The 23919-nt window shown below is 40.8% G+C and overlaps 1 protein-coding gene across 1 annotated transcript in view; it reads left to right on the top strand.

Moving 5' to 3' along the window:
- ccdc12 (coiled-coil domain containing 12) overlaps positions 1-20100 on the top strand; it is a 76315-nt gene extending 56215 nt beyond the window's left edge. Inside the window, exons 3-7 of the mRNA XM_020515474.2 lie at positions 7202-7281; positions 12690-12751; positions 17249-17283; positions 17408-17484; positions 18586-20100. Coding sequence (XP_020371063.1) covers positions 7202-7281; positions 12690-12751; positions 17249-17283; positions 17408-17484; positions 18586-18665 — 334 coding nt within the window. The 3' untranslated portion in view covers positions 18666-20100. The remainder of the gene's footprint in view (positions 1-7201; positions 7282-12689; positions 12752-17248; positions 17284-17407; positions 17485-18585) is intronic.
- The last annotated feature ends 3819 nt before the right edge of the window (positions 20101-23919 follow it).

Raw genomic sequence — 23919 nt, forward strand, 5'->3', positions numbered from 1 at the left:
CAAAAATTCATTCTTACTTCAAAATGATTTTTTTAAATAAACTCTTGTTGCTTGGACATTTTTTCTCTAATCAGTCTAATTATACTGCCAGTTGAATGACTCCCTTAATGAGTAACCTTTCTCCAATTTTTTTTTCAATTTTTCCTGACAGTTTTAATAATGCTAATTTATTCACGAGAACCTTAAGTCTCTTTTAGCTTCTCAGCTTAGAATTTTCTCTTCAAAGTGAGAATTTCTGTCCTTTCTCTAAGGAACTTCACTTACTTAGGATGTACAATATCAACCACTTTATCCAGTTTTATGATCTGGATATTTCCCCTTGAAGCTTTGGTGAGACCCTCTATGGTCTTCCAAGTTGCTTCAGTATTTTCACCATATCTATCTGTTCTGAGCTGCTACAGGCAGACTTAATACTACTAATGCTTCTATAATATTTTTAACTACCGACTCTTGTTTTTACAGAAATCACAGACTCTGAGTGCTTTTAAGCTGCTGAATATTTAAAGAAACACTTTTCTTTCTAGAATTTGTATTTTTTCTTTTTGGATGGCTTTGCTTTTGTAGAAGTGAAGATTTGTTCATACTAGCACTATCTGCACCACTGTTCACTATTGTATATGTTGTGATCATGTCCAGTCAGCTCCTGACCTCATTCGAGCCTTGGTTCAAACATGGACAAAAAGCACTGAATTCCATAGGTGAGGTGTGGTGAAAGTGATAGCCCTTGACATCAAGGCCACTTTCAACCAAGTGTGGCATCAAGGATCCCTAGCAAAACTAGAATCGATGGGAATCGGACAAACTCTCCACTGGTTAGAGTCATAAGTGGCACGTAGGAACGTGGTTGTGCTTGTTGGCGGTCAGTCATCTTAGCTGCAGGACACCTCTACTGGAGTTCCAAGTATCCTAGGCCCACCCATCTTCAGCTGTTTCATCAATGACCTTCCCTTCTTCATAAGGTCAGGATTGGGGATGTTCGTAGATGATTTCACAATGTTCAGCACCATTCGCCACTCCTCAGATACTGATGCAGTCTGTGTTCAAGTGCAACAAGATCTGGACAATATCCAGGCTTGGGCTGACGAGTGGCAAGTTTCATTCATGTCACATAAATGCCAGGCAATGACTATCTCCAATAAAAGATAATCTCACCACCACCCAATGATGTTACCATCACTGAATCCCCAACTTTTAACATCCTGACAGTTAGTCTTGACTAGAAACTCAACTGGACTCACCATATAAATACAGTGGCTGCAACAGCAAGTCAGAGACTAGGAATACTTCCATGTATAATTCACCCCTTGACTCCCCAGAGCCTCACTACCATCTGCAAGGCACAAATCAGGAGTGTGATGGAGTACTTGCCTAGATGGCACTCGAAGCTTTCCACAATCTAGGACAAAGCAGCCTGCCTGATTGGTACCGCATCCATAAGCATCCACTCCTTCCACCACAGCTCAATAGCAGCAGTATGTACAATCTATAACATGCACTGCAGAAATTCAACAAAAATCATATGACTACTTCCATACAGAAGTGCAAGGGCAGCAGATACATAGGAACACCACTGTCTGCAAGTTCCCCTCCAAGCCACTCACCATCTTAACTTGAAAATGTATCGCCATTTCTTCACTGTTGTTTCATCAAATCTCGGAATTCCCTCCCTAAGGGCATTATGAGTCTACTTACAGCGTATGGACTGTAGCGAATCAAGAACGCAGCTCACCATCAACTTCTCAGGGGCAACTAGAGACAGGCAATAAATGCTGGCCAGCCAGCAAAGCCCACATACCCCAAATTAATAAACAAAAATGTCCACCGGTGCCATTTGAGATGTTTTGGGGAGATTGTTACAGCTGTTTTATTGGTAATTAGTCTACATAGCTGATGCCATGTAGGGAAGGATGCCCACGTTAAGTCTTTCTCAGAAAGAGAGTCTTATTGAATAGAGTATGTTTATTACATGGTATTTAGCTAGTTACATTACATCAGTGTTACATGAGTGCATCTTATGAGTCTTTAAGGTCGGCTTGAGAATAATTACACAGTACTGTTTATCTGCATAACACCTAGTAGTTTGAACATGGGTATACAATGCTTCGCTCCTCACACGAACAACAGCCTGTCACGTCCTGATGGGCAGAGCTTATTTTGTAATGTTAGTTAACTTTCTCAAGTGCTAACTGCTTTAATCAGCATTGCAAAGAACATATGAACAAGGCCACCTAGCCGTTCGAGTCTTCTCTTCCATTTAATAAGATCATGGCTAATCTGATTTTAAACTTGACTTGATATTCCTGCATACACTTGATAATCTTTCATCCTCTGAAGAGACTGATCCCTCCACAAAACCCTGGTCCATTCCTTTATCAACCCAGATAGTCCATCCCTTTCCTTGACACCTTTTCATATAAGTGCAGGAGGCCTCCTCACTGTCCACAGGCTCCACACCTCTAAGGTGAAGCAGGGGTTTATATGTACATTGTATTTGTTCCTCACAATGTGATTCTGAAGAAGATTCATACTAGACTCGAAAGTTAACTCTGTTTCTGTCTCCACAGATGTAGCCAGATTTGCTGAATTTCTCCAGCATTCTCTGCATTTGTTTCAGGATTCCAGCAGCCACTGTATTTTGTCTTCAACTAACTTTTAAAGTAAGGCCGTGTTTGCCCCCTCAGGTCAAAATAAGTATTGTTATTGCAGGAAATGTGAGCTTGTTTGTGCATAACAAGTTTCCATCATCATCTTTGTGAAAATGAGTTTAATGATGTTAGTTGATGGATATAGATTGACCAGGAGGCCAAGAAAAGTGCTGTTGTTCAAAATGGTGCTATATATCTTTTATGTTTGGTGTGATCCCAACAGCAGTCTCTTGCTACTTCCTGGAATGTGTACCAACTGAGGCTGTGACATTTTCTAGAGTCGGGAAGGCTGGTGGCCCCTACAGAACGGCTTGGAGCTTAGAACTGATGAATAGTTGCCTTGGAAAGTTACATTGTGAAACTGTAGTTGATAAAAGTTGGGGTAACAGAAATCCAACGAACCATATTAGCCTCCAGTATAAATCCTGATCTAAAAATAAAAGGCTCCCTTCTGATCAGGTTTCATTGCTAACCAGATACTTAGTGAGACAAAAGCAAAGTAGTACGCAAGCTGAAATCTGATAAGATACAATGCTGGAGATAACTGAACAGACCAGGCATCAAGTGTGGAGAGAAAAACTAAGTGACTATTACAGATTAAAAATCTTTCATCCATATGATAAAATGCCATTAACCTTGAAAAATTATCTGTTATCCTATGCTGCCTGACTTATTAGAGACACTGGGGGTACACTGTTTACCTGTATTTATGTACCTACATAATTATGCAGAGATTAATTGATCAACCTATTTATCCAACAATTTAGCCTACCTGTCTTTTCATTCTGTCAACTATCTTACCTTGAACTGACCTCTCTGTAATTAGCTTTATATTTATTAAAAAGAAAGTTTGTTGCATTACACAGTGCCTGTCACAGCTAATTTTTGTTGGCCAAAATTTACCCCAGAAAACATTAATTTGTTTGGTATTCCTTGAGTATGTTATAAGATTGGTTCACTACCTATGAGCAAATCTCTCACCAACCTATGTTTTCTTATATTTAGCTTTCATCTTTATGACACATCCTTGTGAATGAAGTCTCTCGCACAAACATCTCAAAAAAAAGTGCAACTGACATTACCCCTCTCTCAGGGGCCTTAGCTTTGCATGCTTTTGTATTGCATCTGTTTACTGCAGCCTGTCATTTGTCTTCTTGAAACTTGAGCATTTCTGTGCATGAGCACCTTTTAACCTCTTCTTTGCTTGTGTATTTTAGATAGTTATTTATTATGTATCCATTTGTCCTTTACAGCCACTGCTCAGCGCAAATGTCGTTTGCAGCTGCTTCCCCTCTGATGACAGTAGTAGATAGAAATCTTTGGTAATACCCTTAATCCATCCCATTGTGTCATTTATTATTTTAGCAAATCAGCTGCATCACCAAAGTTGCAGTGCTAGAAATTTAAAATACTAACCTGTCCTTTCGGTTGCTTGCATGTGTTTCAGAAATTTTCTAGAATGCCATTTGGAGTCATTGATGTCATATCTGCTGCCCTCAAGTGGTAAATATTCTGCAGGAGAGAGAGACAGAACCTGTGCACTGTGATGTTCAAGTGTTTGCATGACAGGAATACTTTAGTGCTCTTAGTGTGCCTCCTGGTCCAGGAGTAGGGACATTATCACTGCCACAAGAGGGTCCCTTTACACGCGTTGTATGCCATTTTCACACAGCTCATTTCGGCTGTGGGTTAATTCACTGGTTTGACATGATAGAAACTGGCCAAGGTGATGGCCTCCTGACATGCATGAAAGCCAAAGGCCTCAGTATCTCATGTGACAACACTCATGAAAGATCCCCAGTTAGCTGACTGCACTGGTACAGGGTCCCATAGGCTACCTGACTACACTGCAGTATGGATGATGGGGTTTCTCTCCCCTCACCCCCCTGCTTCCTTCCCCCTCATGCACACACACGTTGTTGGCTCTTCGCAACATTTTATTGTTTACTTGCCCCTTAGGACATACTTCTGGTTGGTATTCTAGCTCTGTTTATATTTGTACTTGTTTCCTATGGGAAGGGTCCAATTGAAGGGACGTATACATTTTTTTTTTCAAAACCAAGAGACCAGTGATGCAGGGCAGTGAAGAGACAAATGGCAATCAGAGCATGCAAGGAAGTTGTTAGATATACATGCAGAAGAATGCACTGGAAATTAGAACCAGAAGGAAATAATAGTAAAATGTCCAAGCTTAAAACTTTTTATCTAAATGCATGTGGAATCTGTAAGAAGATAGATGAGTTTATGGTATGCATAGAAATAAATATAGATGACTTGATAGCTATTACAGAGATGTTGTTACAGTGTGATTAAAACTGAGGACTCGGTATATAAGAGTATTCAATGTTCCAGAAAAATAGGCAAAGAGGAAAGGGAAGTGAGATAGCTTTGCTAATAAAGGAAGGTATTAGTGCCATTTTGAGTAGTGATATAGCTGCAGCAGACCATGATGTTGAATCCGTTTGGGTGGAAATAAAAACCAAAAGAACTGGGAGACTGTAAATCAGAAACAAAAACAGAAATTGCTGGAAAAGCTCAGCACACACATGTGCACGTGTCTATGTGTGTGTCGGGGGTGGGGGGGAAGGGTTGGTGGGTGCGTGGAAGTAAAGAATGGCAAGGGAAAGATGTCATGGGGTACAGGCCTCCAAGCAGTTGTCTCACTGTAGGCCAAAGTATAAATCAGGAAGTAATGGAGGCATGTAAAAAGGGCACTACAATTGCCAGAGGGAAATTTAATCTGTATATTGACTAGACAAATCAGTTGGGCAAGGGTAACATAGAAGACTAATTTGTAGAGTGCATCACGGATTGTTTCTTCGAGCAGTATATTGCGCTTCTTGCCCAGGAACGGGCCATTTTAGATTTAGTAATTGTAATTAGGTAGGATTGACAAAATATCTTATAGTTACGGATCCTTGGAGAAGTAACAATCACAACATGGTAGACTTTCAAATTCACTTTAAGGAAGAGCAAATTGGGACTCAAACCAGCGGTCTCAACTTAATTAATGACAATAATTGTAGTCTGAAAGAAGTGTTGTCTAAAATAGGCCAGGAAAATAGACCAAGAGCAAGGTCAGGAGATGAGCAGTGGTAGACATTTGAGCCGATGCTTTATAACGCTTGACAAAATTTATCCTAGTCAGAAAGGAGGACTTTATGAGAAGGATGAACCACCCAGGATTGACAAAGTGGACAAGGAAAGTATCTAATCAAAAACTAATGCATACAAAGTAGTAAAAAATAGTGATAGGCTAGAGAATTGGGAATTTTTTAGCAATCAGTAATGGATAACTAAAAGCTAAAGATGGAAAAAATTGATTATGAAAGTAAGAAATATAAAACCACATACCTATTCTCAATTGGGAGGAAAATCTGCAATCCTTGCATTGTCTGGCCTACACGTGACTCCAGAGCCACAGCAATGTGGTTGACTCTCAAATGGTCTAGCAAGCCATTGTATCATATCAAATTGGAACAAAGTCTAAAGAAAGGAATGAAACTGTATTGACCACCTGTCATCAACACCAGCAAATGCAGCCCTACCAACCCTGAAAATTCCTCCTTTCCAACATTTAAGGCCTTGTGCCAGGATTGAGAGAACTGTCCCACTGAGTTGTCAAGCCTGACATAGTCATACTCAAACATATGCCTTACAGAGATGAAAATGCAGTGTTGCATTGTCTGCAGTTGCATGAGATGGATCTGTCTGTGGGGAAGTGGAGGTGATGGAGGAGCGGACCATGGTATCGTGGAGGCAATGGTTCTCTTTGAATATAGGAAGGAGCGGAGAAGATGTGTTTAATGGTATCATACCAGAGGAGGTGGAAATGGGGAACACGATCTATTGAATGTGGAATTGGTCAGGGTGCAAAATGAGTTCAACTAAACCCCAACCATGGTTCTGGGTAAGAGGGGAAAGAATTCTGAGAACAGAATTGAAGGAAATTGAATGGACACAATTAAGAGTTCTGTGAAGAGAAGCAGAGTAGAATTACTGGTAAGGAGGGTGGTATTGTCAGAACTTGTGAAAGGGAAACTTGAGAATGGAATTGGAGTCCCTATGCAGCCTATTGCTACATCCTTCCCAAAATATATACTGTTTCAGTCTTCAGAATTGATTTCTTTCTGACTTGGCCCTATGTTTTCACCTTTTTCCAAGTTTATTCCATCTGTGACTGTTCTGTGCTACTTTTACCATCTCATTTGGTTTCTTTCTCTCTACATTTCCTACCAGGAAAGCATGAGTACTGCCCCACCTCCTTTTGAATGAATTCCTATCTTTGTCAGTGAACTTGGTCAGAAAAGGTCCTGGCCAAAACGTGGGTGCTTGGTGATGTAAGAAGAGTTCTGAGGAAAAGTCATACTGGACTCAGTGTTAAATCTGTTTCTCTTTCCACAAATGCTGCCAGACCTGAGTTTCTCCAGCTTTCTTTGTGTTTACTATCCTTCGTTGATTCAGGTAGCTGAAATAAAAAAATTATGACTGATAATTTTTTTTGAAAAATACTAGTTGTAAAAATCTTTTTGTTTTGAATATTTTTTCTCCTCTAGAGAATTAAAACTCCGCAACTATGTCCCAGAAGATAAAGAACTGAAACAACGACAGGTGCCCAATGCCAAGCCAGCTTCAGGTTAGTAAATGTATGGCTGCTGAAGCACCTCTCATGGAAAGATGAAGGGTGCAGAAGAGCGCAGTTTGGCTCATTGTGTCCGTGCCAGCCAGAAAAGAGCGATCCAATTTAGTTCCACTTTCTAGTTCTTGGCCTGCGGATTACAGCAGTTTAAATGTAAATCCAGATACTTTTTCTAAATTCACTGGATGCTTCTGCCTTGACTGACCTCTCAGGCAGTGTTTTCCAAACCCCTACCACCCCAGCTGAAAAAAATACTGCTCACCAACCTTCTTTTCCTTATACCAAATAGTTTAAAATCTATACCTGTAGCTCAGCTTTTGCACCAATATGTAACATTAAAGTGCTGTTGGGCAGGGTTGACTCTCCAGTTGTCACTTATTTTGGATGAAGTAATAAGAAATTTGAATGAAAGATGTGCCATACATTATTAATTGATATGTTTCCGGGAAATGTAATAGTTTGATAATGTTGTCAAGGAATTACAACTGGTCCCTATACGATGGTCCTTAATTCATTACGATTCTGAATTGGTTATCCCACCCAAAATGTTATGGTCCCAGGTGAGAAGGGATGAACTGACATTCATTTCTTTTAATACAAAACCTGCCTTGGTTCGTTGCAACAAGACTAATTTAAAAAGAACCCTTTCCTCGTGCATACCTTTTCCCAGCCCAAATATATTTATGTTTTAAAAGGAGCCAATTTAACCAGGTTTTCTTTGGTTAACGAATAAGTTTATTAGCTATGAAAACAGGGAAAGATGATAAAATTAGACACATATGCACAGATACGCGTGCACACGTATGTACACATACGTGCTCGCGCAAACACCCCCCATAACGTTAATTTTGTTTTTTCTCCATATATGCTGCCAGATCTTCTGAGTTTCTGGGGGGGATGAGAGGTAAGAAGTAAATGATAGGTGGAATAGAGCCCAAAGACAGAGAAAAGCAGTTGAACAGACAAAGGAGTGGCTAACAATCTGCCTAGAACAGTGAAGACTATCAATGGGGACTGTTATTGGCTAACAATGGGTTGTGTGGAAGAGCAAACTCTACAATAACAAGGCCTGGTGTGTGGGCGTTGGGTTAAGAACATGGGAAAGCTCAAGCCCTAAAGTTTTGGAACTCGATACTGAGTCAGGAAGGCCACAGGGGTCCCCAAGTGGAAAATAAAGTGCTGTGCTTCCAGCTTGCACTGAGCTTCGCTGGAGTACTGCACCAAACCTGATAGAAAAGCTGGCACGGGAACAGGGTGGTGTGTTGAAGTGGCACGCAACTAGAAGCTCAGGGTCTTCTTTGCGAACAGAACGCAAGTTTTCTCTGAAGTGGTCCTCCAGTCTATGCTTTCTTTCCGTATTGTAGAGGAGACTACATTTGTGAGCAGCAAATGCAATAGATTAGATTGTGTGACATGCAGGTAAAGCGCTGCTTCACCTGGAAGATGTGTTTGGGCCCTTGGATACTGAGCGGGGAGGAAGTAAACTGACGGTGTTACACTTTCTGCAATTGCAACGGAAGGTGCTTTGACGCTGTCCGGGGGTGTTGAGAGTGAAAGAACAGTGGACCAGGGTATCGCGAGGGAACAGTCCCTGTGGAAGGTGTACAGGCGAGGGGAATATGTGTCTGATGGTGGCATCTTGCTGGAGGTGGGGAAATGGCTATCGCTGTTGCGGGAGGGAAGGGAAGGGGTGAGGGCAGAAGTGTGGGAGATGGGTCATACCTGGTTGAGGGTCCTGTTGACAACAATGCTGGGGAATACTCAGTTGAGGAAGAAGGTAGACACTTCAGAGGCTCCCTTGTTGAAATTGGCATCATCGGAACATATGCAATGAGGACGGAACTGGGAGAATGGAATAGAGTCTTTACAGGAAGCAAGGTGTGAGGGTGTATAGTCCAGGTAACTGAGAGTTGGTGGGTTTATAGTGGATACTGGTGGCCAGTCTGTCCGTAGAAATGTCGAGGTAGAGAAGGGAGGAGTTCGATGGACCAGGTGAAGGTGAGAGTATGGTGGAAATTGGAAGTGAAATCGACAACCTTTCCAATTCTGGATGAGAGAGGGAGGCAGCACTGATGATATCACTAACATACCGGGGAAAGTGTTATGGGTAGGGCCCAGAATAGGACTGGGACAAGAAATATTCCATGTACTCCACAAAGAAACAAGCATAATTGGGCCCATACACGTATCCATGGCAACCCTGATGTCCTGAAGAAAATGAGAAGTGTTAAAAGAAAAGTTGTTCAGGGTGAGGACGAGCTTGGCCCACTGGCCAAGTGTTGTAATTAGTTTTTAACTCCGTTTCTTATGTATTCCTGAAGGGTAAAACACAAACATGTTTTTCATGCAGAGCTGCCCCTTTCATTCAACTCATATCATGTCAACAGTCTGGAATACAGCTGTCAGGAGAGCACAATTCAGTTTTTGAATGGTATCTCTTCCTTTGAGATGTTGCTGTCATGACATTCAGGCAACATTCTATGGCTCCTCTTATACTCTCTAATCAACACATGAATTTTAAATAGCCACTGTGTTTATATTATCAGCCATCTTTTGACTTCTGTCTGTCTTTCAAAAAAAAAGTTCATTTATATCCGTAAGTATTTCAGGGTTGTGATCATTTTCATGACAGGGGATATCTACCTCTGCAGTGGAAAACTTCTTACTATATATCATTCTTTTAAATGGTAAAAGAGATCCAGAAACGAAGGCAGATACATATTTGAAAATTTCCCCTTTCAAATATTAGTTGAGTGGAGAAAGAATGAAACGATTCCAAAATAAGTATATTCATTGGCTCAATTGAAAGATAGCTTATTAGAGGGAATATTATTGTGAGAGCTGAGTCAATTTAATTCAAAATATTCAGTTATGTTTCAAAATCCAACAAGTTTGAATTTAAATTTGATTTGTTGTCACTTGCATTTTACAGTGAATAATACAATAAAATACAGTGAAAAGCTTCAACTGTTGCCACAATATGGCCATTTTGAATAGTTTAAGAATAAAAAGAGTAATAAGATATAACTGAAAGAGAGTCTATCTTCGTTCCACCATCTCCACCATGAGTCCTGAGCCAGCTCACCGGCAACACGAAACCTGTGTGCCTCCACTCCTCCTACACCGCCCATCTACTGTCTATGCTGGATCCGCCATTGTAGAAGTCGCCCCTCTTTAGGTGCCATCTCTTCACTGCTGGGCCCGCTTCGCCAACTGCACCTGCACTTGCCCGCAACCAGGAGTTCCTGGCCCTGCTGCTGTCGCCTTGCCAATACTAGGAGTTCCCGCTCTGGGCCTACTGTGACCATGCCTGGGGGAGTCCCTGACACTGCTGCCAGGCCAGGCCGGCACAGCAGCAGCAACAGTCCCGCTCTGGTTGCCTTCCTCCAAGATATCATCTTGCTAGCACTGCTGTTGTGAAGTCTGCTGCCACCATCATTGCCTCAGATCGCTGGAGGAGCTTTGCTGCTGCTGCCGCTGCCGCTGCCACCAGCCCCGAGTGTTGGGAGGACGTCCTTGATGCCATTGCTGCTGCCTCCAACCACTGGTAATGCTACATCCGGGGGGGCTGCCGCCACTCCACGCACGACCCGCTCTCGATGCAGCCGACGAAGCCACCAAATGAAAGAAAGAAAACAGATGGGAGAGGATGAGCTCCAGACCAGAGCTCGCATGCAGCCTTCCTGCTGCCATCTCGGACAGTCTATGCATAATTGTGTGGATTGTTATGTAGAGGGAGTGAGTTAAATAGAACTGTTCTGATTAAAAACAAAATGACTTTTCGTCAATCTGTTTGAACACATCTGGGACAGGTCAAACTCTTCACCTGGCACCCGATCCTTCTGGCCCCGAGGCTAGGGACAGTCTGGTCAGATTCTTAAAGTCTTAAGAGATTAATCTCAATAATAGTATTCTTAAATTCTCAACCAACCATTCTGTGTGTAATAAGTCAATGACACCTGACTTCACTGTTTAATAACATGACTGATTTAAGAAGCACATTACAAATAAGATCAATCCCTCTAACAGCTGATGTCTCATGTAACCTCTATGGATGTGTAGTCTGATGCTGGTTCCATGATTTGGCTACTACAAATACACTAAAGTGTTAAGCAGAGCCAAGTTGGAAGGCATGAATCCAAGACCACTAGGAGTACTGAAATCGAGTTATCTACTACTGTGGGTTTTAGAAGCTTAGTTTCGGCAGTGTTGTAACAGGCTCTTCAATTATTGTGAGGAAGCATGGTGTTGGATAAAATGGGGGAGAGGAGCTGAGGAAGATGTGCCCAACACATGGACTGCTCGACACCCAGGTGTGCTGCAATAATACCTCTGGGGACCTTGCAACCCCCTTCATTGCCACAACATCTGCAATGGTTGAGGAGAAAGCTTAACCAATTTTCCAGGGCTACCAGAGATGACAATAAATTCTACTTTTGCCAGTGATTCCTGCATTCCTGGAGCAAAATAATAGCAAAGTGGCTTACTTCTTCCAAAAGAGGTGTGAAAAATAGTCAGGTTCTGACTACCTTTCTTGGCTGAAACCCAGCCATGGAGGAGAGTGTTATCTGCAAAGGATAAAACTTGTGCCACTTTCCTTTTTGCTAAAGAATGACATTTAAGTTAGACTGGCTCGACCTGGCTTTGTTTATTTGAGTAAATGCACTGATTGATATGTTACTGCGCTGTGCAGCGCAGGTTTATCCAATGTCTGATGCTGTAGAGTTGGTTGATCTTGTACCTGAGCTAGGGATAGAGGAACCAAACAGGGTTTATCTTGGTGATCACTAGCCCATAAGGGCTGGTAAGCTCAATATAGTGGTCCTTCTTGATGCGTACAGTCTTCCAGTGTTTAATTAATAAGAAAAGATGCTGAAGACTTTTGAATGATGAATTGACATGTTTAAAAATATGTCAATGGCGTAGTGGTATTATCACTGGACTGTTAATCTACAGATCCAGGTAACGTTCTGGGGACCTGGGTTTGAATCCCGCCACGGCTGATGATGGAATTTGAATTCAATAAATATGTGGAATTAAGAATCTAATGATGACCATGTGTCTATTGCTGGTTGTTTGGAAAAACCCATCTGGTTCACAAAATGTCCTTTAGGGAAGGAACTGCCATCCTTACATGGTCTGGCCTACATGTGACTCCAGACCCACAGCAATGTGGTTGACTCTTAACTGCCCTCTGGGCAATTAGGGATGGGCAATTAATGCTGCCTCGCCAGTGATATCCTCATCCCATGAATGAATAAAGAAAAAAAAATTGACATCTTGCAAGAGTCTTGCTGAAACTTGAAGAAGCTGATGAATGTATGATTTTCCCAGTGTTATTTGGTACTCTACATATGACCTGACTTATCTGTTCATGGGTGTTCATTCTATGTTTGTGCCAACAGTGGAGGATAAAGTGAAGGATCAACTCGAAGCAGGGAAGCCTGAGCCAATCATTGAAGAAGTGGTATGTGATGCCTTTTGTTCTCTGGTGCTTTTTTTTCACTGTAATTACAAACTGATATTGAACAGTCTAGCTTAGAAAAGTTTACAACAGGAGAGACAATATTTGATTTTCTGATAGTTGTGTGGTGAATAACCCATTTGTGAAAAGAAGGCCCCCAGATGCAGTTTCAAATCTCTGCTGGTCTCAGTTGGGAGAGTAGAATGCTCCAATTATTCTCAGTATTCTTGTTATCAGCATTTGCTGCAGCATTGAGTATGCATTTATTTTTACAATGTGTATCTGTGGTCAGCAGGTGAGAATAGAATTCGGCTTCCTGTGATGCCTTGTGTGGCGCGCACACTGTAATCTTACGTGAAAAAAGCTTGACTTGGCAAAGAAGAGGTAATATTAGAACTGCACTGGTTCATGAGTCAATGCTTTCAACTTGGGCCATGAGAGTTTCAGTGTTTTCCAAATATGCAACCCCATCAAGGCCAACAGTTGGATGAATCGCCAGCAACTTCAAATTTCCTTTCACATTTCACACACGCACATCTATCATAATTCTGTTTTGTTGCTTGAACATAATTCTGGAATGACATAACTTTGTGGGAGCGCCTTCTCAAATGGATTACAGTCGTTCAAATAGAAGTTCTCTTCACAGGTAAAACTTGAGATGGAAAATAAGTGGTCTTGCCAAGAATGATTTTTAAAAAAAAAACTTAATAAAAACGGTTTAATAAAGATAATCTCTTTAGATTTTCTAACCTTAATCATTGTAACCTCTTCCAGCTGATATGTCCCTGCCCCAAAGCCACTGGCCTTTTGTGTGCTTTTCCCTATTTTGCCTTATCATTTGAGAATGAATCCTCTGCCCCGTTGGCCCCAGGTACTGAGGCTGACTCTTAACATGATGAATTCTCCATTTTTCCTTCTTCCGTGGTCACTTAGAAGTCATGTTAAATTGACCATATACCTTTTTAGGTCTGGCTAAGAATTTGTTACAAACTGTTCAGCTCAATGGACGGAAAGACAAATGATAGGATAGATCAGTATAGAAATTAAAGAATCAAAAGGGTTGAAAGATAGCTAAGTATAGACATTGGAAACAAACACCCAACAGCCTTCTCTGGGCAACAATCAAAGGAAAAATTTGGGATTAAACAAGAAAAGAAAAAATAAACTTGGATGGTGGTGGCGCCAACAAATGCCTTAGTGTGCTGAACAATTTGATATGTTTCTCATTCCTTTGTTATTCTTGTACTATCAAGGAGGTTACAAAATAAAAGCTAAGGTATTATGCATTAGCTGTCCAGAGCCTTAATCCGACCTCATCTGGAGTACTTCTTAGTTTGTTCATTCCTCTTTTCTGTTAAGTATCTAGTTAACGGTAACCCCAGGATGTTGATGGTGGAGCATTCAGCTATGGTAATGCCATTCAACCTCAAGAGGAGATGGTTAGATTCTCCTCTGGAGATTGGAGATAGAAATTGCTTCACACTTGTGGAATAGGAATCTTAATAACCATTTTTTAGTCCAAACCTAAATGTTATCCAGATCTTAAAGCACATGAACAGGAAATCTTCAGTATCTAAGGAGTTGTCTTGTACTGAACACTGTAATCATCCAGAAACATCTCTACTTCCGGATTTGTTCTCGAGGATGAATATTGATGAAGTAGCTGGAGAAATTTGAGCCTAGGATTTTATCCCACGGAACTTAGAGAGATGTCCAGCTGAGATGATTGACCTTCAACAAACATCCTCCTTTGGGTTAGGTTTGACACCAACCTGTGGAAGGTTTACCCCAGATTCCCATTGACTTCAATTTTGCTTTGGATTCTTGGTGCCACATTTGGTCAAATGCTCGAGCAGTGTCAAGGAAAGTTACCCTCATTTCATCTCTTGACTTCAGCTGTTTTGTACATGTTCAGAACAAGACTGTAATGAGGTCAGGAATCAAATGGCCCTGACAGAACCCAGGGAGTAGGTTAAAAGCAAAATATTGCAGATATTGGAGATCTGAAATAAAGAAAGAGTGCTGGAGAAACTCAACAGATCTGGCAGCATCTGTGGAGAAAGAAGCTCAGCTAAGGTCTCCAATCCAATATGACTATTCTTTGAACCTCAATTTATTTGGTTAAGGACAAGCTGAAGTAGGTTTTTCATTCTGGTTGGTTCTCCTCATTAAAGACCCAGTCAACTCTTCTAGATTTGTCAGACTTCATTTCCCACTTACAATATACTTCCCACTTTGCTATACAAAAGCGTGGTTCGGCCACATCTGGAGTATTGTGTCCAGTTCTGGTCACCTCATTACAGGAAAGATGTAGAAGCGTTGGAACAGGTGCAGAGGAAATTTACCAGGATTTTGCCTGGAATGGAGGGAAGGCCTTACGAGGAAAGGTTGAGAGAGCTAGGGCTTTTCTCTTTAGAACGACGAAGGATGAGAGGTGACTTGATAGAGGTGTACAAAATGATCAGAGGTATAGATAGAGTAGACAGCCAGAGACTTTTTCCTAGGGTGGAGGTAGCTTTTATGAGGGGACATAGTTTTAACGTGAAAAGAGGTAGATATCGGGGAGACGTCAGAGGTAGGTTCTTTACTCAGAGAGTGGTAGGGGCATGGAATGCATTGCCAGAGAGGGTAGTGGAGTCTGCCTCATTAGGGGCATTTAAGCGGCTATTAGATAGGCATATGGATGATAGTATAAGGTAGCGGTGGAGGTTAGATAGACCTTAGGTTTCGGGTAAAATTTCGGCACAACATCGTGGGCCGAAGGGCCTGTACTGTGCTGTTATGTTCTATGTTCTAATCTTGGCTCTGACTAACTGATTTTTTGTTTTAAATGCCCTATTATTTCAATACTAATAATAGATTCCATCACTTCCCACCTTTACTGATGTCAGACTAAGTAGTAAATAGTTCCCTTCTCTCTGCCTCCTTTCTTGAACAATGGGGTTATGTCTGTTATTCTTCAATCCATAAATCTGTTACAGAATCTAGAAAACTTTAGAACATCAAAACTGATGAGTTGATCATCTTTAAAGCCATATTCTTTACAATCCTATGATGTAGGCATCAAGATCCAGAGGATTTATCAGCTTTTAGTCCTGTTAATTTCTCCAGTACTTCTATTTCACTAATATTATTTAAGTTCCTTAAGTTATAAGGTTTCTAATAATTTAAAGTTTGTTCTTTGTGTCTTCTACTGTGAAGATTGACAGGAATTTCTGCTATTTCCTTATTCCCTGTTGTAATTTCTCCTGCCTGATTTACTTCCAATTGTTTGCAAATTTGTAAAATCTGTTTCTGTATTTCTTGTTAGTTTACTCATGTTCTAACTTATCTCTCTAAAATTAGCAAACAGTCATTAAGAAATTAGTGAAGGCTTCCCAATCTTCAACATATAACTACTGTTTATGGCAACATTGTAAGCTACTTCTTTTCATCTTATCTTCAACGTGTCTAGCTACGGTTATACCACTTTTTTGGTAGAGGTTTTATTCCTAAAGGTATCAGGAGAGTTATGAATTATTTCTATTGCTTATCAAATTAATCTCATTTCCTAATCCAGCTCAGCTGATCATACCTCCATACCTGGCTTTCTTAAAGTTAAGAACTGAGTTTAACATTGCACCACATCACTTAAAATTCAACATGAGATATTCACCCATATTATGATTGCCATTCCCAAGAGGGGAATTGTGCCACCTTATTCACTGCTTAATCTAAGTAACCTGGTACCTAGTTGATTCCTCACCATATTTTTGGTACTTGTGAATATTATGGATCTGTCTATTGCAGAATACCTGCTCAGGAAAGTGCCCTGGAAATGTTGTTACTGTATTTTTGTTGTCTGTTCTCTCAAATACCATCCTTTAAACTCCTAGGGTATGCTTTGGTAGGTTATGTGAATCAGTATCTCTCTCTGACCCTTAGAGAGAGAGATTCCTGTAATGTGTCCCAATTTAAAGTCACTTCAATCCATTTTCACCTCTCTGTTCTGCTACACCTTCCAAGGAATAAACTGATAAGGTGACCCTTGGATTGACTTTGAATGCAACAACGGTGGATAATTTTATCAAGATGCTGGGTATCAACTTATCAACTTCTTGGTAGATATCTGTGATTTCCACTCGTAGACCTGAAGGCTTCACACTACTTTGTTGTTTTGCTTTCCTCAGCCAAAATCTGGAATGAGATGGAGAATCTCAATGTGATTCTTAAATAAGCAATAATGTTTCCAAATTGCAAACATGTGACATTTCTTTACCCATTTCAACCATTTTCCTGCCTCTCTGAGTGAGACTGCTGGTTCTTATTCCACTGTTCATACAGCCAGTAAGTAGGCATTATCCAGATCTGGACTAGAATTGAACCCATCTCCTGAAGTTGGAAGGGCAGTGACAGCCTGTCCTGACTTTTGATACGATTTTGGAAAAACTGCAGTAATTGAATTTCCATTCTCAAACTGTTGTTAAAATGTTGTCAATTTTTTAAACTTCATTTTTATAGGACTTGGTGAACCTTGCTCCCAGGAAGCCAGACTGGTATGTGTCTGATTTTTGTATCTCTCAAGATGTTGTTTTTGAAACAAATGTGTCCAATTTGTGTCCAAGTTAATCTGTTCTAGTTTATGATATGTTTTTCAATTTGATGGGTTTTCTTATGCAGGGATCTGAAGAGGGATGTAGCTAAGAAACTGGAAAAACTGGAGAAGAGGACACAGAGAGCAATAGCAGAACTAATCCGTGAGTAATTAATGAATTATCAGGTTTCATTGCGCTGATTGGAAGCATTGGTGGTCACAAAAGAGAGTTTCCAGAATTGTTGAGGTAATTCATTCAATTTGGTTTAGGTCAAGTGGAAGGAATACTACTTCTAGGTCAAAACTGATAATTGAAAACTAATTCCTTAACTGACCGTTCTTACTGTCTGGAATGCTTTGTCAAAAATGGTTACTGTGGCAGAGATTATGGTTAACTTGCACGTTAATTAAAAGTGTGTTTGAAAGGATAAATGCATTAGCACATAACAAAATAATGGTAGACGTTGGCAGTCCCCAGCATTGCTGTGATGGGCTAAATAGTATCATCTTTTGTTGCAATTTCCACCATTCTGTGTTGTGCCTACTTGCATACACAGGTGTAAGAAAGGTTCAAATACAAACATGAATTAGGAACAGCAGTAGACCATTCAACCCCTTGAACCTGCTCTGCCATTTGATAAGATTGTTGCTGATCAGTGACTGAGATCAGGAGCAATGTCTGCTGTGGCCATAAAGTTAGTCTACTGATTAACCTGCAGGCCAACATCCTACATGCTCAACGGGCATCATTAGCAGAAGAGGAGGAAAAAGATCAGAAAATAAACAGATGTGGATACAGCTAAGTTAAGCGGTGCAGTGCCATACTTGGCAAATAGTGGTGTTGTCCCACTGTTGGTAGGAGGTGACACAACCGCACAAGATCCTGTTAACGCCTAACATACTATCACAAAATGCATCTCCTTTGCACCCAATCTCTGTCATACGCTCTGTCTTTTACTTCACTTTTCTCTCAATGTCTCACACTCTCTTGCCTGTCTTTCTCGTTCTCGTACTCCCACACTTTTGCTGTCTTCTCCATCACACTGTCACTTACATGTATGACTAATCGAGTATATGTATAGGCTTTTATTTATATTACATGACTTTGTTCAGGTGTGCTTACAGAAGCAGTGAGCATGAAGTCCTGAGCACAACCACCAACTAGCAGATGATAGTTTAGTAAGGGCAAGGGAAGAAAGCCTATTTGAAAGTTTGGAAATAACAATGTTGGAATGATGTTAGTTATTTATTTTCCATCCCACAGGCGAGAAGCTAAAAGGTAATGAAGATGATCTGGCATCTGCAGTTGGAGCTGTGAAGCAGGAAGATTATGACTCTGAGTGATTCAGATTTTCGTATGAAAATGGAGGTGTGGGGGAGTCCAAACGCACAGCAGCTGACTTCATGGAATGAGAACATTGTAATGGTACTCACTGAGTGATCACAGTGAAGAGGAAAGAGATTGTTCAGCCTTTTTTTCCCAAGAAGATTCTGCAGTTGTCTTTCCAGTGATTGTCCAGGCTCTACCAGCTTACCTGAAACTCAATTAAACTTGTTGCTGCATGAAGAACTTACTGAAATCAGTTCTAAATTTACTTCTCCTATTGTTACAGTTTATTTTGATATGGCCCAGGATTTACTTTTTCTGTACCATTTACTAATATCTACACTTCCCTGCATCACTCTCGGTTTCTTACTTTCTAGGTCAAAGCGTCAATTGTTTTTCTTGCTGCTCAATCCATCTGACATAAGAAGTCAACCTTTTAGCCTCTTCTCTACACTGATTTCAGAGTTTGGATGATTCTTCGTGTTTTGCTGACCACAGCTGGAAACAGCAGCCAGTGCGATCTATCTCGAACACTGTGCAGTTATCCACAAACAACTGTTCACTTTGGAGTCCTGAGTTCTTTTCCTGTGTTTTCTCCAGATTTTCATTATTGTTAATGTTGGTTTAAGAGGAAAAGCTTTCCTACACCTGCAGTATAATTTACATGTCTCTTAGAGACCATAAATATCTCCTTATGATCATGGATACTTATAAGCTCATTTGATCCTGGAGGAAATCTAATCAAATTGATGTTAATTGGAGGGTTTAGGAGAATGGGAGCCGTGAGGTTTTACAGAGCCTTCAGGATCTGAGAGTTGAAGCCTGTAACGTTAAAACCCATTGAAATTATAGAATGGAATTTATGTAAGTAGCTACAGACTCACAACTTGAGCTCACGAACAAACTTTGTAGCTTTTAAAAATTCTCAATCTGCAAACAAACAAAAAACATACATAATTTGCTGAATGTTATGGAGATGCTGTGCAGTATCTGAACGAGGAAAGGCAAGTGAATATTTCCAGCATCGGCAGTTCCTACTATCTCTGAATATTTCTGATAGAATTCGTACCTGCAGTTTTTCTTTTAAAAAGAATTTCTTCTTGAGTTTCAGTCCTGCATGTGTCAGTGTGGTGTATCCCTTTCTGGATATCGATGAAGATTGTAGATCTTTTTCATGTGTAGGTGTTTGTGTTCCTCTGTGTAGGCTTGTAAGTGTCTGCCTTCTTGCCTGTGTATGAGGGATGCATCCACATCTCCATCTGTTTGAGTGGGGCATGTCCACCTCTGTCAGTGACTGGTGTCACCACTTAGAGTTGGGATTTCACGAAACAGACTTTTACCCCCTTGTTAACTGGTTATTCTTTCTGCTCTGCATTGTTTTGGACAGCCTTTTCTGTATATTTTATATGAAATGATGTACCAATTTATAATAAAACAAACTACAAAACAAAACTACTGAGTGACAGTGAAATAAATTACATTGTCATCTGGAGTAACTGGTCAGATAATCTCAACCAGCACTATTGAAAGTGCATTATCTGGTTCAAGTCTCATTTGCCAGGGTCCAATTAAAAGCTCTGACCACTGGACTCCTCTGACCAGTGAAATCAAGGTGACCCAAACAACCTGATTTGCAGAGGCCCTTGGCAGTCCACTAATACTGATATTGACCTATAAACCTGGGGTCAACCAGATTCTATTGGAATGTTATGCTAGGCAAAGGTAAAAATTAAATCTCATAGAAGATAAAGGATTGACAAATATACTAAATGAGTACGAGCAAATTACTGCAAATGCTGGAATCTCTATTAAAAACAAAAAATACTGGAAATAACAGCAGGTCAGGCAGTATCTGTGGAGAGAGAACAAGCTAATATTTCGAGTCTAGATGACCTGATCAGAGCTGACGTAAATTGTGAAGGGGACAGCATTTATGCAATAGTTAGAGCATGGAATGCTGGGGGCAAAAGGGTGCTGATAGTGCAGATTAAGTGATTGGAATGTGAGAATGGCTGAACAATGGGTCTCTGGCACTGTCAGGTAGTAGTGCTAATGACTGAACTACCATGCTGCCTATTCTTGTGGCTGAGTTTCAAATTCAAACCACACCAAGAAACATCTTATTTAACTGTTGGATTTATTCATTAAACTATTTCATATTTATGGCCCCTAGTTTTTCTAAGGAAAGTCCCAACTCGTTTTAAGTGAGTTGGTAGTAGGAATCAAAATAGTGCAAAAGGCAGAGCAATGGCTATTAGGCTGATTATTGATAGGTAAGTGGTTAAAAAAAGCCTGTGGTGCTATGGGCTTTTGTTTTATCTAAATAGGTGCCTGAGTACAAAAGCAAGGAAGTTAAACCTGAATAAAATGCTGGTTCAGCCTCAACCAGCAACATGTGTCCATTTCTGAGCATTACACTTTAGGAGGAATATGAAAGTATTAGAGTGCAGAAAAGTTTCATGAACTGGTTTTTCAGTTACAAAGACCAAAAGAATTGTGGATGCTGTCTGTAAATCAGTAATAGAAGTTCTGAGGAAGGGTCACTCGACCTGAAACATTAACTCTGATTTCTCTCCACAGATGCTGCTAGACCTGCTGAGCTTTTCTGTTTTTGTTTCAGTTATGAAGACAGATTGGCACAGTTGGGATTGTTTTCCTTGGATTAAAAGGGCTAAAATGAGATTTGATAGAGGTTATCAAAACCATGGAAGGGTCAGGTCAATATATGCAGGAAGAAAAATTTCCACATTTCCTATTGGTGGAAGGAATGAGAGCCAGAGATCACAATTGAGCCTACTCTGCCATTTAATCCGATCATGGCTGACCAAACAACAAATGCCTTTTACCCACACTATTCCCATAACTCTCACACCATTGCTAATGAAACATGTATTAACCTCTAAATGTACTCAAAGACTGAACTTTCACAGATGTTGGAGTAGAGAATGCCAAAGATTCGCCACCCTCTGGGAATTCTCCCTGTCTTGGTACGAAATTCATTTCTAAAAAAATTGTACCCTTGGCTCTGGATTCCCCAACCAGGGAAAGCATCTTGTCTGTATGTGCCTGTCCATTCCTTTAAATATTTTAGAGGTTTCCATGAGATCACCTTTCATTCTTCAAAACTGTAGAGAATAATGGCCTATTTTGCCCATTTCTCTTTAATGGAGATTGCTGCCATCTCAGGAACAAATCTGGTAAACCTTCATTGCATTCCTCTATGGCAATACGATTTTACCTGAGATGAAAACTGCACCAAGTACTCTAGGTGCAATCTAACCAAGTTCCTGTGGATTTGAAGCAATACTTCATTCCTCCTGTACTCAAATCCGTTTGCAGTAATGGCTAAAATTCCATTAGCCTTCCTAAATAGCATGTTGCAAAGAAGGAAGAGGAAGTAATAGTGACCAAATGCATTATCTGCCAGTGTGGTGGAAGTGGGTTCAATTAAGACATTCAAGAGGGAATTGTGTTAGTATCTGAAAAGGAAACATGTACATGGTTATATGGAGAAGATGAGGGAGTGGCATGAGGTGAATTGCCCCTGTTCTGCTAGCTCTGATTCTACATCTTGAGAGACTTAAAATAACGAAAGTGATATCACAAATTTACAAGAACAGAAGAATTAGGGGAAAAAAGTAGGCAATTAAGTCCCTTTTTCGATAAGATCTAATTGATTTTGATTGTGTGTTCCACTTTCCTAGCTACCTCCATATCCTTTAATTCTCCTATCATCGATCGTACAATCCCTACAGTGTGGAAACAGGCCCTTTGGCCCAACAAGTTCACACAGACTGTTCACCATCGCACCCAGACGCATCCCCCTATAACCCACCTAATCTACACATTCCTGAACACTTTGGGCAATTTAGCATGTCTAATCCACTTAATCTGCACATCTTCGAACCATGGGAGGAAACCCACGGGCAGAATGTGCAAACTCTACACAGACAGTGGCCCAAGGGTGGAATTGAACCTGGGTCCCTGGCGCTGTGAGGCAGTAGTGCTAACCACTGAGCTGCCGTGCTGCCCTTTACCCTACCATCCCTTCCTTGCCTCTGTTGGACAAACCTATTCAGTACTGTAGCAACTGCTCCCTAAACAACCTCCACATTTCTATCGTGCATTTCCCTGAGAACATCTGATTCCAATTGGTGCTCCTAAGTTCTTGCCTAATAGCATTGTAATTCCCCCTCCTGCAATTAAATACTTTCCCATACCGACTACTCCTTTCCCTCTCCATGACTATAGTAAAAGTCAGGAAGTTGTGATCACTATCACTGAAATACTCTCCCACTCAGAGATCTGACACCTGACCTGGTTCATTTCTGAGCACCAAATTCAGTAATGGCCTCCCCTCTAATCGGCTATCTACATCTTGAGTCAGAAATCCTTCCTGGACACACCTGTCAAAATCTGGTCCATCCAAACTCTTTGCACTTAGGATGTTCCAGTCTATATTAGGGAAGTTGAAGTCGCCCATGACAATAACCCTACTACTTCTGCACCTTTCCAAAATCTATCTCCCAATCTGCTCCTCGGGGGGTCTATAGAAAACTCCCAATAAAATGACTGCTCCTTTCCTGTTTATGACTTCCATCCATACTGACTCAGTGGAGAAACCCTCCTCCACGAACTCCCTTTCTGCAGCTGTGATACCATACCTGGTTAGCAATGCCACTCCCCCACCTCTTTTACCTCCCTCCCTATTTCTTTTGAAATATCTATACCCCGGAACATCCAACAACTATTCCTGCCCCTGTGTTATCCAAGTCTCCGTAATGCCCATAACATCGTAGTCCCAAGTACTGATCCATGCTCTTAAGTTCGTCACCCTTATTCCTGACAAAACCTTAAGAATTCTAAAATGTAATTATTCGCTGAGGAAAACCATATTCCCATCTGTTTGAAATGGAAAGCATCTTTTTTTAATTTGAAACGACGTCTCCCAGAGTTCTCGATTCCTCCCACACGGGTAGATATGTTCTCAGTATCCACCTTGTCAAGTTCACGCAGGGTCTCATTATTTCAACAAAATCACATTGCATTCTTCTAAACTACAATATATACACGTTCGACCTTCCCTCGTGAACGTAGTGTATTATTGAACCTATTGTTTATTTCTACGGGATAGTTTATTTGGATTAAAACTGTTGTGTTTGTGTAAATGGAACAGATAAAGAACTTTGACGTTCCAGGCTTTAGGACAGCCACAGGTACACTCCTGCAACCTTGCTGTGACATTCGCCGCAATGTACATCCTGGTCACAT

Source organism: Rhincodon typus, chromosome 4 (genome assembly GCF_021869965.1).
Source record: "Rhincodon typus isolate 14 chromosome 4, sRhiTyp1.1, whole genome shotgun sequence".
NCBI classification, from domain to species: Eukaryota; Metazoa; Chordata; class Chondrichthyes; order Orectolobiformes; family Rhincodontidae; genus Rhincodon; species Rhincodon typus.